The sequence below is a fragment of the Symphalangus syndactylus genome, chromosome 15 (genome assembly GCF_028878055.3).
Source record: "Symphalangus syndactylus isolate Jambi chromosome 15, NHGRI_mSymSyn1-v2.1_pri, whole genome shotgun sequence".
Lineage (NCBI taxonomy): Eukaryota > Metazoa > Chordata > Mammalia > Primates > Hylobatidae > Symphalangus > Symphalangus syndactylus.
Genome location: NC_072437.2, coordinates 89,427,865 through 89,442,276, shown reverse-complemented (window position 1 = coordinate 89,442,276; position 14,412 = coordinate 89,427,865). Strand labels below are relative to the sequence as shown.

The 14,412-nt window shown below is 38.6% G+C and overlaps 1 protein-coding gene across 24 annotated transcripts in view; it reads right to left on the bottom strand.

Moving 5' to 3' along the window:
* The window catches only part of WDFY2 (WD repeat and FYVE domain containing 2), a 314,795-nt gene that overhangs the window by 82,304 nt on the left and 218,079 nt on the right, over positions 1-14,412 (bottom strand). For all 24 annotated transcript variants that reach the window (XR_010116081.1, XR_008651395.2, XR_010116070.1 and 21 more), the window contains one exon: positions 9,446-9,519. Coding sequence is in view for 9 of the 24 variants with exons in the window: in XM_063619259.1 (XP_063475329.1) it covers positions 9,446-9,519 (74 nt within the window). In the remaining 15 variants the exon portion in view is untranslated. The remainder of the gene's footprint in view (positions 1-9,445; positions 9,520-14,412) is intronic.

Here is a 14,412-nt window from a genome sequence, read left to right as displayed (position 1 = left end):
AGAGAGAAGAGCATATTTGGAGGGAAAGAGAATTATTTCTATTTAGAATATGCTAAACTGGAGTGCAGTCTCAGGCTCAGGAGAATAGAATGGGCCACAGTCTTGAGAACTGTAGGTATAGGATAATTAAGCCACAGATGTAGATCAACAAAAAAAAGAGTAAGCAGCAGGAGGGCAGAACCTTCGGGAGCCTCATCTAAGGCTCTGACAGAGAAAGAAGAACCAACAGAAAAATCTGGAGGTAACTCAGGGTTTACCAAACTTAAAAAACAAAACAAAACAAAACAAAAAAAACACCAAATACTCAACCATGATACAACTCAATCCACTGGAAGGCATCTTTTTGGCTCCTTTCTTTTCCTACCCATAACAATAGCTCTGGGCTGAAGAAGCTGCCCTAATGTTTTGACTTCTCTCCAATCCAGGAAACAAGCTGGACTTGCATGATTGCTGCAGATGGAAAAGCTCTTCTGTTCTTTGTGCCAATATGGTTAGAAGTCCTTTTGCAACCGCGAAATTTGTTCCAATGGCTTAAGGTCTAATACTGATGGTTGTCTTCCTATGCTAAATGAGTATGTATTTATAAAAATGTAAAACATTCACTGGTAACTGAGAGAAGAGCTATTCCTCCATCTGTAATGAGGTGAAGCTGCAAGAGAGTGAGGTGTGGAGCCAGCATTCAAGGCTTAGTGTAGGAGGAGCAGTAAATAAAGAGGGAAGGGCACACATCTTGGAAAGAAAAACTACTCGGGTTTCTACCAACCTGGGTCACTGTAGCATCCAACTGCAGCCAAGCAAAGACATACAAGCCCAGCATTTAACCCCAGCACTAAACCCCAGAGACTAGGACATACCTAATACCACTCCCCTCTCTGCTAACGTAAGCATCTAGCCAGCAAGGGGTGAGGCTTTTGCCAAGACTGCCTCAGATCACACAGTAGGTGGAGCAACACCAGGTGACAGCAGTTCCGCAACCACAGGGGCCATAAAAGAATGACTGCTTCCTTCATGCATTTTGGCTCTTGTGAGTTCTCAAGCTTTACAGCAAAAGAGTAAATGTCAGATGGTTCCCTGGAGGATATATTTCATGACTCTGTTGTTGTCAAGGTACTCTTGAGAGGAATGCCTTCCAAGGTGATTAACAGTAAAATGCCATGCACCAGCCTATCTGGGCTTGAAACCTTGCAATACAAATGACAGTTACATGGGAACCATGGTTCACCTCTAGTTTGTATAAAAGATGAACTCAAAGTAAAAATCAGCAAAATATTTGTGTATACAGAGAATATTTTCAAATGTGTAGATGGAAATGGTTAAGAAAAGAATTTCGATACCAACAGGACTGATTCCTATCGTTGATTTTAAAAGTTGTAGGACCACAGATGGCTCTCTGGACATTGGTCTATAAAATCCAAATTCCTAAAACAATAGAAACCAATTTAACCCTTAATGGCTTGCAATTTTTCCTTCTTCCATGATCTCAATCCACGAAAATAAGGGAGTCACTTGTGATGACAAATTTGCTACATCTTCTCTAGTCATCCATTCAGAGCATCTTCAGTACTCTGTACACCTCTCCAAGCCCAACCCCTTTTCTTGAGGATGATGAAGATTAAAATGGCAACAACTTGGACAAGAAACTCCTTTGCAGAAAAAAGAGTGTCCATGTCAGAAGACAGCCCATGTTTTGCAAATCACTGGTAAATTCCTCTGAGGCAACAGCAAAGACTAAAGATGGGACCAGAAATAAGTTGAATCGTCCTAAGGAATATGCCATGACTAAGATATTTCCTCCCCTTGGAACTGGCCCACTAAATGCTCATGACATAGACTTTAACCAAGGCTTCCTGGTTACTGCAAATGGAGGATGCTGCTACTGATGATGATGATAATGACACTGACAGGAGCTAATATTTATGGAGCATTTGATACACACAGGGACTGTTCTAAGAGCTTCCAATGTATATATCAGATAGTCCTAATAACAACCCTATAAAATTGGTACAACTATTATTCCCATTTTACAGATAAGGAAACTGAGACACAGAGAGTAAAGCAACTTGCCCAATGTGACACAACTTGAGGGGGGTAGAGGCAGTCTGATACCAGGGCTTGTGCTCCGAACCTCTATGTAATATCAACTCAATGAACTATATTCATTCATTTACTCGCTCATTAATTCAGTCTATAAATATTTATGGAGCACTTAAAATTCATGGACATTGTACTAGGTGCCAGACTGTAACAGAGTCAAGTACACACAGTCCCTGCTTTGCAGAGTTTATGCTGAATATATGCCATTAATAAAATAATTACATCAGTTATTCTAATGTAATTATTGGGGAGATAGATTATTTAGATATAAGGTTCCTAGGACAAAGGGAAAGTAACTTGGAACATAATACTCTGATCAGTTCCCAGCCATTGCCTTTCTGAAGTGTAGATATGCTGTGTTGATGTGGCCAAGGTAACTCCTGTAGACAGTGTATAAATGATTTCAATCCACCACTCACTCTACTCAATCTCTTCAGTACCTAATTCAAAACACAGAGCAATCTGGGTGCTCCTACGGGTATTCACACTACAGAATTGGTCTAAAAGTTGGTTCAAGAAGGCCTTTGAAAATTCACAACTGCAATGGAAGTGCAACAAATTAATCTCAGGTCAAAAAATGCTCTTGATATCTGCATTCACGACTGCTTGACCAAGTTTTTAGACAACATGTAGGTGCTGAACAAAAGATGACAGGACTACATGTGCAATGACATAACTGAGGGAGAAGGTTAGTCTTTGAGAGGTCTTTGATCCACACAAATACCAAGGGCACAATACAGCAAGAGTTTTCTTTGATAAAACCACCTTCAGCAAATGATATTAAATGAATAAATAGTAAGCAACTGGAATGTCAGTACTCTAAGACTATTTTCCTGCTAAGCATAGCTCCACACCTATAGTATTAAAATATGCATATATTTTTATATATTATATATGCAATATGTAAGTTTAAATTCATTGTAACTTAGCACAAGCTCAGAAGAAAATGTCTACTTAACACTGTGTAAAATGAACTCCTCACATTAGGAAGTCCAGTGACTCAGAATGATAAAATGACTCAGAACTATGCTGGTCTTCTATGGTAGAAACCATGGTATAATGACAAAATCATAAGCTAGTGTAAATAATGGCAGGGTTATGTAACAGTTTAGAAGGAGGAGGCCCCGTAGATTCCACGCACACATTTCTCTGAACACAGAGAGCTTCCTGAAATTTTCTTCAAATTCACCTTCTATGCCCTCATGATTAGGATATTATTCATAAATGGTATCACACTAGAAATCCTGGAAAACAGAAAATTTCAGAAGCAACATCAATTCTCCTGTAAGTACAAAACTTGGAACGCATCATGATGACTGATGAGTGAGAGTCTACTATTACACTGCTGTTTTGAAGCTGATTAAGGGAAAAATTTTCAAGACTGTCTCTCCAGTGAGTGAACTAACTCTACAGTCAGCTTGCTTGGGTACAGCTGAGGTGCTTTATTCAGAGGCCATTTGTCGTCACTGTAGAACATGACCTTACCATTTGGGTTCAGTTCCCCATAGGCTCGTTATAATCCATGGTAATAAACAACTCATCCAAAACACCTTGTTAGATTAAATGCTGAAATTCCTGCCCCCAACCCAACACATATTTTTTAACAGTGGCTGGATGCACAGAATAACACAAGCTCCCTCCTAATTCACTAGTGAGTACCCTAGGGCAATTCCTTGCAGCTGGGCTGTCCTATTTGTATGAAGAAATTGGCCTGGTATAATACAAAGAAAATTTGTCTAGTGCTCAGGAAAGTCCTAGCTCTGCCACCATTATCCTGACATGGGGCCTATTCAAGATATCACTTAGTCTAGAGGAGAGTGGCATTAGCTGCAGAAGAAGATCCTTTCAATTATATTTTCTTAGCTCCCAGAAGAGGATTTTGAATCATCTTCTTTTAATATCCTTGGATACTTCTTCCTGAAGACATCACGTCTCACATTGAGAAAACTGTTTCCAAATCAACTGCTCTAACACTGTCAGGGAAACACAGTAGATACAATATTACCAGATGTACTGAGTTAAACAGTAACCTCTCAAAATTCATGTCCACTCAGAACCTCAGAATGTGACCTTATTTGGGAAATAGGGTCTTTGCAGATGTAACTAAGACAGGATCATACTGGATTAGGGGGAGACCTAAATCCAATGACTGGTGTCTTTATAAGAAGGTCACGTGGGGCCAGGCACAGTGGCTCACACCTGTAAACCCATCTACTTGGGAGGCTGAGGTGAGAGGATCCCATGAGCCTAGGAATTCAAGACCAGTCCAGGAAACATAGTGAGACCCCATCTACGAAAAAAGCCAAAACATTAGCCAGGTATGGTGGTGCACATCTGTAGTCCCAGCTACTTGGAAGTCAGAGGCAGGCGGATCACTTGAGCCCAGGTCTTTGAGGCTGTAGTGAGCTATGATCACGCTGCTGCACTCCAGCCTGGGAAACAAAGCAAAACTCTGTTTCTAAAACAAACAAACATCCAGGAAATGAGCCAAGCATGGTGGTGCACATTTACAGTCTCATCTACTCCAGAGGCTGAGGTGGGAAGATCACTTGAGTCCAGGAGCTCAAGGTTGCAGTGAGCTATGATAGCACCACTGCTCTTTGGCATGGGCAACAGAGTGAGACTCCATGTTTTGTTTTGTTTTTCTTAAAGGAGTCCATGTGAAGACATAGAGACATAGAAAGGAAGGCAATGTGAAGATGCAGGCAAGGACTGGAGAGACACATTCCCAAGCCAGGGAATGCCAAGGATTGCTAGCAACCACCAGAAGCTAGGAAAAAGCAAGGAAGAATGCTCTACAGCTTTCAGAAGGAGCATGGCCCTCCTGACACCCTGATTTCAGACTTCCAGGCTCCAGAACCATGAGAGAAAAACTGCTGTTTGAAGCCACCCAATCTGTGGTACTGTTACGGCAGCCCTAGGAAACTAATATACCACATAACCCACATGAACTAACAGTAATGTATACTGTAAGAGTATAATAATCACAATTACAAGAACTACCAAAACAACAATAAATACATACACAGTCAATGTAAGTTATTTTTAGACAGTAATCATTATTCTGAGTGCTAACCATTTATAGATCAATCCTCTCATCCCAATCAAACTTCCCATAACACACACATGAGATTAATCTTCAGAGAACAGAGATTTTACCATTTTAAGGCCTTTTTCAAAAAATCTTCAATGACTATGCATTTATCTTAGCAAGATATTAATAAAAATTGTGGCTCCCTATAAGTTTTGATGGAGAAGAAAATAAGTATTTATAAAGATATATATATATATCTCCACCCTATACTATCCTATAGCAATTATTCAGTAGGGTTTGTGAAAATTAGTTTAATGGAAATGCTTTACTTCTGTGTTGACATTTCCTCATTAGTCCATTATCCCCTTTAAATATGGTATGAAGTCTTGGAGAGGGATGGGGAGAATCTTCCATGTTACGATCCAGTACCTTTACATTACATAACACTTACTACTCATCCTGAATCAAAGCTTTCACATTATCCCATTAATCCTCTTACCAAATTAGTTTATATCTCTCCAGACATCTATGGTCCTTTGGTACCTCCATGGTTTGGGTGGGTTTTTTTCCCCCACTCCATTAATTTTGTCTGAAATACCTTACTTTCCTATCTTTAGCTAATCCAATCCTGGCCAGTCTTCTAAATCCAGTTCATATCCAGGGAGCTGTCCTAGACCACTATCTCTCACTGTCTTCTGACCTCACTGCTTTGCCAACATCACACTCATTGGTGTACCAGTACTTCTGCTATCATTTGTTTACTTTGTGTTACTTATTTCATAATTTCATAAAAATGAAAAATGTCTCCCTAACTGAATTATAAAGTCTTTGAGACCAGAAGCCACACTATGTTAGAATTGAGCATAATCTTTTGTACAGAGTTGATATTTAAATATTTGTTAGTTGGCTAGAATACATGAGACATAAAAATGCAAAGTTTAAAGTTCCACTTCAGCGTGAATAGCAGTTAGCACAATCTGACTAACTTCTCTCAATATTAAAACAGAAGACATTTCTGAAAAAGGTCAAAACAAATTAAACTATCAGCATAAATTTTTCCCCTACAGAAGGTCATTGTATTTTGAAAAACATTTTGAATGGTAATAGAATTGCACAAATAAACTATCTCAGAATTTAAGCAAGTGTTTATTACAATCAGCTATATTAAATAATAATAGTGTTTGTACTTTAGTCAATAAACTATTTAACAAATTATTCACTGAGTTCCCAATTTGTAAAAGGAGCCACAATAAGATCTACCAGAGGAGAGATGAATAAAAGACTGGCCAACTCTTCAACATCCAACAGTTTAATGGAAGAGACAGACTTTTAAACATTGTGCAAAGCAAAAGTTAAATATGCAATACAACATAGCTAACCTACTGAGTATCGTGTGTGACTAATTTCAATAGGTAGGGCTCAGGAATCATCTGCCAAAAATAAAAATACAAACAAAAAGAACATTTGAGTGAGGTGGGGAAGATAATTACAACTTTGTAGACCAAGATGGCAGAGCAGGATTCTGAGCTATCTGATTAGAAAGACCAAAAGGTATAGGTAGGAAAATTTACTCTCACCTCATTATCTTTACCTTCTCTCACTAGATGACCTCGCCTGCTACCTCACAGGAAAAAATAAAAGGCATTCCTCTCCTGTATGGCAAAACTGAATGACATTTCTCTCTCCTTTCCTGCTCTCTCAACTGTCCCCATTCTTTCCCACAGCTAACTTTTCCAAATTGTTGAGGACCCTCTTGCTGCTTGTCTCCTACCAGATCTTGCTCCAGTACTCACGCTCTCTCTCCTGCTCTTTGTGGCCACATTTTTTGAAAGAATGGTCTCTATGTCTTATCTCTACTTCTTCTCTAATTCACTACTCAGCTGCCTAAGTTTAACTGTCTATCTTACACAATGTGTTCTTTTTATTCAGTAAAATAAAGTGAAATAATGATGTTACTTTCTGATTTCACACTTTCTTAGTTTTAAAATAAGTTAACCACTGTTTCTTCTTAAAATATATTTGCTATAACCAGGAAACAGAATATATAGTCTCTGACTAGGATTTCTCATGTCTAAAAAGCAAATTATTAAAACAGCTGAGACTAAGTATTTTCAGTGAAGAGCCTGTTACTGTAGTGATCAATGCAAATCCTGAACCTTAAACATGCTGTTCTCTCAGTGTATCTTTCCCTAATGTAGAACTCTTTCTAATTCTGTAGATGAGAAGAGGTAGGGTGTGTAATTCATCTTCCTCAACAATACAAAGGAGGTACTTATAACGAAATTATTTCACATAAGCCAGGATCCTGAATCTTTTTCAGAAGATTGGAGTAAGTTAAGGTTTGATATCTCAACCCTGTACTGACATACTTGGAAAGATGGATCCTGACTGATGCTATGCTTCCCTGGCAGTTTCATTTACTAAAAGAATAATGGCTAAGATGGTTTCTCCTCTTAAATACAATAAATAGCTAGAATTCTCCATAACTTACTTTGCTCATCTTTCTTGCCTTCAAAGCCAAATTTATCAGTATCCATTAACCACGTACATTAACTTCAAAAGTGCAACCAACCACTCCTATGTTATGTAAACCTAAGTTTTTCCACGGACAGTGAGCGTTACACAAACTATCCTATAACGGGAAATAGAGGGATCTCAGTTCATCTTTTCACATCTCCTTTGTAATGAACACTTCAGAAGTCCACTGAATAATCCAATGATCTCCCTTTATCTTTTAAAAATAAATTTATCTCATACAGACACCTCCTTTTAAAAATGGCTCTCCTCAAAGTAGACAACTTCGTATCATAAACTATCTACCTAAGAAACAGAGTTGACAGATCTACCAAATATATTGGATATTACAGAAATTTCATAAATACTTGTCACTAGGCTGATTTATATTTAACAATATTGTTAATAGTCCCAGAAAGGCCACCAAGCAAATGTTTTGACTAAAGATCAAATACAAAACTTTAGGCCCACTAACATTTGTAGGGGCTGGGGCAAGATTACAAATAGAGGCCCACATTCCATGTTTACATGTTTAAAAGTTACAAGTCCAGTTAACTATTGAATAAAATACAGTCTCATCCTCCAGTCTTGACAAATACACCCTCCACCGCTGGAGGTACAGGTTCAAATTTAGAATTCTTAGTCTCCTTTAAGTTCCACACCATATTGTGGTGACACGGGGGCCAGCCCACCCCCCCTTGTCTTTCTCTTTCCAGTTTTGTCAAGACCTTGAGGGGCCTTGCACTCAAGGGTGGACATACTGTCTACCGCAAACTGCTACCTCTTTGCCACCTCTCAGGCCTAAGAGCATACTCACTGGTTTTATCTAAGGACACATCTAGGAAAAAGGTCAGTGAAGACTCTGGAAGCACGTTCTGAGCAGTTTGTGGCAGGAAATTCCAGGGTCTTGGTAGGGGGAGGATGGAGTGGGAGAGGGGGAGGATGGAGTGGGAGAGAGGGAGGACTTGGGCTGATCACATACATCCCCTTGAGCCCTCAGATCCTTCACCCTATGGGGAAGTGTGAGCAGAGCAGGGCCTTCTAATTCATAGGTTCTGAAGCAGGGCTTCTCTCGCCCAGGACTAAAAGCAACGCTGGATAATTTACCAAATGGAGAATTTACCAGATCAGTCTTGTTATTAGTTAATGTACTAGTTGAAACTTAGTATGTAGAAAGATTAAGTAGGTAAATAAAAGCCAAAATTCCAATCTTTAATCGCTTCAGTTCCCCCAACATCTGTAATCAAAGGGTCTAATATTTATGTGGATCTATCTACAGACCAAATCTAGATTCTGTGCTTTTTTTTTCACAAATTCATACAAATTTACAGAATTCTATTCAGATGCTAAAGAGAGCTGGAAAAAACAAGAAGCAGAAGGAACAAAGAAAGAACACAGAGTATCAAAGACAGGATCAGACATGCAGACATAAGGGAAAGCATTTTCCTCCTGTTCTGTTGCTTATGTGGCAACGCTTAAGGCACCATGATTAAAGCCACTAGTATCACAGCTTGCTCTCACTAATGCAGACTCATGCAGTTTACTCATTGGCCTCTGACTGCCCCCATCCTAGCCACTCTGTATAGGGTAGGTCAAGCTGAACCTTGTCAGCATTTAAGTGGATACTGATGATAGCTCTCCCTACATTAGAATCTCTTAGCTCGCCATAATTTGCTATGCTACAGTTTTCATTCTACTTAGCAAGAAAATTCTTCTGTTAACTTGAAAAGACTAATAAATACATATACATACTCCACAGGAAGGGAAGTATTTCAACTGGAAATCTTATTTATGTGTACTTACTGAGATTGTACCATTGTCTAGACCTATGGACAGTCTTCTTGTTTCCGGGTTAAAAGACATGCATGAACATGGAGCTGAAAGAAATGAACATGTTGATGAAATTAACAAAACCATGATTCTCATCGATTCAGGAGTGTCTAACTAGCTAACAGTATGAGGCTGTATTTTCCCCACTAACTCCTGGAAAACATTTCATTTAACACCCACTCACCAAAAAATAAAAACAGTAATTTTACAGCCACCCCATAGTTGTTCAGTTATCCTTTTAATGAATATAACAAATAAGATATTCCCAAACTGGGCTAGTTCCAAGGGGCTTGGTCTTGGCTGGTTCTGTCAGTATGGACTCTAAATTTGCTTCACTAGATTAACAATACTTTGTGCTGTGTAACGTTTCTGTTACCACTCTCGCTGTACCACCCCAATTCCACCTTAAATAGAAATACCCTATCCTTTCTGAACTAGACAAACAAAAGAAAGATCTTATTATCCCTCCACCCTCCCCACCCACATACAGACACATACACACAGGAGTATAGAAGTCTATTTTTTGATTCAGAATTGATTTGGGGCGTGTGAATTAACAGGACTTTTTTGTTTTTGGCCTTTGGGGGTGTGCTGGAGTCTGCTGATTGAAAATGACTGAGGAGGATTTGTCTCAACCTAAAAAAGAACCAACTCATCATAGGGCTTGGCATTGTAGGAAAGAAACCAGGTGAGTCAGTACACCCAGGCCTGGATTGGGTCTCCCTGTTCCGCAGGACTGACTCACTGAGTACACCTGATCCTAAGTAAATTAAGTATGCTTGGAAGCCACGTGTGGTCAACAAGTGCTTACTAAACAGTCAGCTCCCAGGCCCCTGCCTTCTCTACCTATGCTTGCTCCTAATTGCTGCCACTAAATAGGGGGTCTTTTGACAATTTACCCAATACTGAAATATTTAATAGTTGTTCTAAAGAGCCCAGTATAGTTTTTATGTCTCCCTTCATATTCACAGAAGCCATGTAGATCATGAACTACATATTATCATAATCACAATCAGCATCAAATATTTTTTATTCCTACTTTTCACAGTTATGATTAGATGTTTTACCCAAGGTCACATAGGAAACATTGGAGAAGGTTCAAAGACATCATTCAAATACACAGTCCCATTTTCAAACAACCAACTTAGATTATTTTTAAACTAAAAAAGAACTTCAAGTTCTACTGACAGCTACTTCATAAACATATCACTTAGTAACATATTTTTCATTCTCTATAAAAGGGCCCTGAATAAAACAACAAAAAGATCTTCTAAACTGCATATTTGCTTTTTTCTAATTTTCTATCATGATATATTCAGAAAATAAAAACTAGCAGAATTTCCCCCAAAAACTTCCACCAGTACAACAGACTATCTTCTTTCTACTTAGCTACAAAATTAAACCAGATTCCCAAGAGTACACTGCTGAAAACAGCAATCAAATGATATTTAATGCACTGCCCTAAAAAAGTCAGTTTTATTGCCCTTGACCAGTAAACTATGTTGCCACAATTTCTATACAATACTAAGATGCCAGGTCTCATAATCCCATAACATGTGTGCAGAATTAAAATCTAATAATCTCATGGAAAATTGTTAGCTGAAAAAAAACTACAGAAAAAATACACTGTGATTACAATTGTGTAAAGTACATACACACATAAGTACAGGATACATGGAAAAACTACTCTTGTGTTCAAATGACAAAATTATTTCTCTAACACTGTCTTTACTCTTATTTTGCCATTCCTGTTAAAATGAATTTTAAATATCTGACAATTTATGAAGATGTAAGTATGAGCATATGAAGCAAAACTCGACTGCAGCCTCAAGGGGCTAGTGACTAGCCAGGAACAACCTTATCATTTAGCTGCCCACTTGACCATCTAAAAGTATTTCCTGTGTGATTTCCTCCAAAGTCCATATCCAGCTATGCTATAATTAGAAAACCCACTGAAATTTGAATGTGATTTAAAATACTTTTTTACAACACTGCATAGGCTACTCTTAAATCTTCATTGCCATTCCCTTATTCCTTGTTTTTTCCCCAATTTCCTATATTTCTTGTTATTCTTTCAAGAAAAATTTAGAATCCTTACTATGTTCAAGGCATGTCCTACAATGACACATAAGGTATTATTGCTACCATCAAGGAATTAAAAGAATTTATAGATTGTGAAACCAAAGGTATATAAGAACTGTAAGACAATTTCACCCTATTGGTTCAAATCATTTTATGCATAGTAAGAAACACCACCATATTTCAAAGTAAAGAACCGTTCCTATAATAAATGAATTCAGCAAAGTTTCAGAATACAAAATTAATGCACACGAATCAGTAGCTCTGCTATATACCAACAGTGACCAAGCTGAGAATCAAATCAAGAACTCAACTCCTTTTACAGTAGGTGCAGAAAAATAAAATAACATACTTGGGATACCTAACCCAGGAGGTGAAAGACCTCTACAAAGAAAACTACAAACACTGCTGAAAGAAATCACAGATGACACAAACAGATGGAAACATATCCCATGCTCATGGATGGGTACAATCAATATTGTGAAAATGACCATACTGCCAAAAGCAATCTACAAATTCAAGGCAATTCCCATCAAAATAGCACCATCATTCTTCACAGAACTAGAAAAAACAATCCTAAAACCTATATGGAACCAAAAAAGAGCCCACATAGCCAAAGCAAGACTAAGCAAAAAGAACAAATTCAGAGGAATCACATTACCTGACTTCAAACTATATATAAGGCCATAGTCACCAAAACAGCATGGTACTGTTATAAAAACAGGCACACAGATCAATAGAACAGGAAAGAGAACCCAGAAATCAACCCAAATACTTACCGCCAACAGATCTTTGACAAAGCAAACATAAACATAAAGTGGGAAAAGGACACCCTATTCAACAAACAGTGCTGGGATAATTGGCAAGCCACATGTAGAAGAATGAAACTGGATCCCCATCTCTCACCTTATACAAAAATCAACTCAAGATGAACCAAAGACTTAAATTTAAGACCTGAAACCATAAAAATTCTAGAAGATAACATTGGAAAACCTTTCTAGGCAGTGGCTTAGGCAAAGACTTTATGACCAAGAACCCAAAAGCAAATGCAGGCTGGTGGCAGCGGCTCACGCCTGTAATCCCAGCTCTTTGGGAAGCTGAGATGGACGGATCACTTGAGGTCAGGAGATTGAGACCAGCCTGGCCATCATGGAGAAACCCCATCTCTACTAAAAATACAAAAATTAGGCGGGTGTGGTGGTGCACACCTGTAGTCCTAGCTACTAGGGAGGCTAAGGCATGAGAATCACTTGAACCCGTGAGGCAGAGATTGCAGTAAGCTGAGATGGCACCACCGTACTCCAGCCTGGGCAACAGAGCAAGACCTCGTCTCAAAAAAAAAAAAAAAAAAAATGCAACAAAAACAAAGATAAATAGATGAGACTTAATTAAACTAAAAATCTTCTACCTCAAAAGAAACAATCAGCAGAGTAAACAGACAACCCAAAGAGTGGGAAAAAAATCTTAGCAATTAATGCACACAACAAACAATACATCCAGCGAAGGACTAATATGCAGAATCTACAAAGAACTCAAACAAATTAGCAAGAAAAAAAAACAATCCCATCAAAAAGTGGGCTAAGGACATGAATACACAATTCTCAAGATATACATGTGGCCAACAAACATGAAAAAACGCTCAGCATCACTAATGATCAGGGAAATGCAAATCAAAACTGCAATGCGGTATCACCTTACTCCTGCAAGAATGGCCATAATCAAAAAATCAAAATATAATGGATGTTGGCATGGATGTGGCGAAAAGAGAACACCTCTGCGCTGCTGGTGGGAATGCAAACTAGTACAACCACTATGGAAAACAGTGTGGAGATTCCTTAAATAACTAAAAGTAGAACTACCATTTGATCCAGCGATCTCACTAGTGGATATCTACCCAGACAAAAAGAAGTCATTATACAAAAAAGATACTCACACACACACAGTTCACAATTCACAACAGCACAATTCACAATTGTAAAAATATGGAACCAGCCCAAATGCCTACCAATCAAAAAATGGATAAAGAAATTGTGGTGAACCAGGGAATATTACTCAGCCATAAAAAAGTAACAAAATAATGCCATTCACAGCAACCTGGATGGAATTGGAGACCATTATTCTAAGCGAAGTAACTCAGGAATGGAAAAGCAAACATCGTATGTTCTCACTTATAAGTGGGAGCTAAGCTATGAGGATGCAAAGGCATAAGAATAATACAATGGACTCTGGGGATTCGAGGAAAGGGTGGGAGTGGGGTGAGGGATAAAAGACTACACATTGGGTACAGTGTACACTGGTCGGGTGATAGGGGCATCAAAATCTCAGAAATCACCAGTAAAGAACTTTTTCTTGTAACCAAGCACCACCTGTTCCCCAAAAACCTACTGAAATAAAAAAAAAAAGACTAATCAGCATAAACAAAAGAAATCTGAACAGAAATCTTACTGTTCTACAATCCATATGCCTGAACCCAAGATGTTCTAGACAGAGGAGTGTCAGAGTTAAACAGCATTAGCTCCCAGGCACATCCAAAGGCATAACCACCCCTTCAAAGAGGCATTTTGGGAAAACACCAGGCAAACCTCTGTGTGTGTGTGTGTGTGTGTGTGCATATGCGCACAGTAGGTGAGACGTACAATGCTCCTCAAACCATTTTCCAACTGTGACACTCCCACAGGAACAGGCCTTGGATTGGCCCCTAGTAGATCCAAAGAAGCAGAGAGCAGATTCGAAAGAATACTGACACCCCCATTTGTTGTTACAGTAAAGTCTTCCTTTTCTTTTATGGATCAGAGGAGTAAACAGATTGACACAGAGATCCTTCTAACTTCAACTCACCAGAAATTAACAAAAAAGCAACT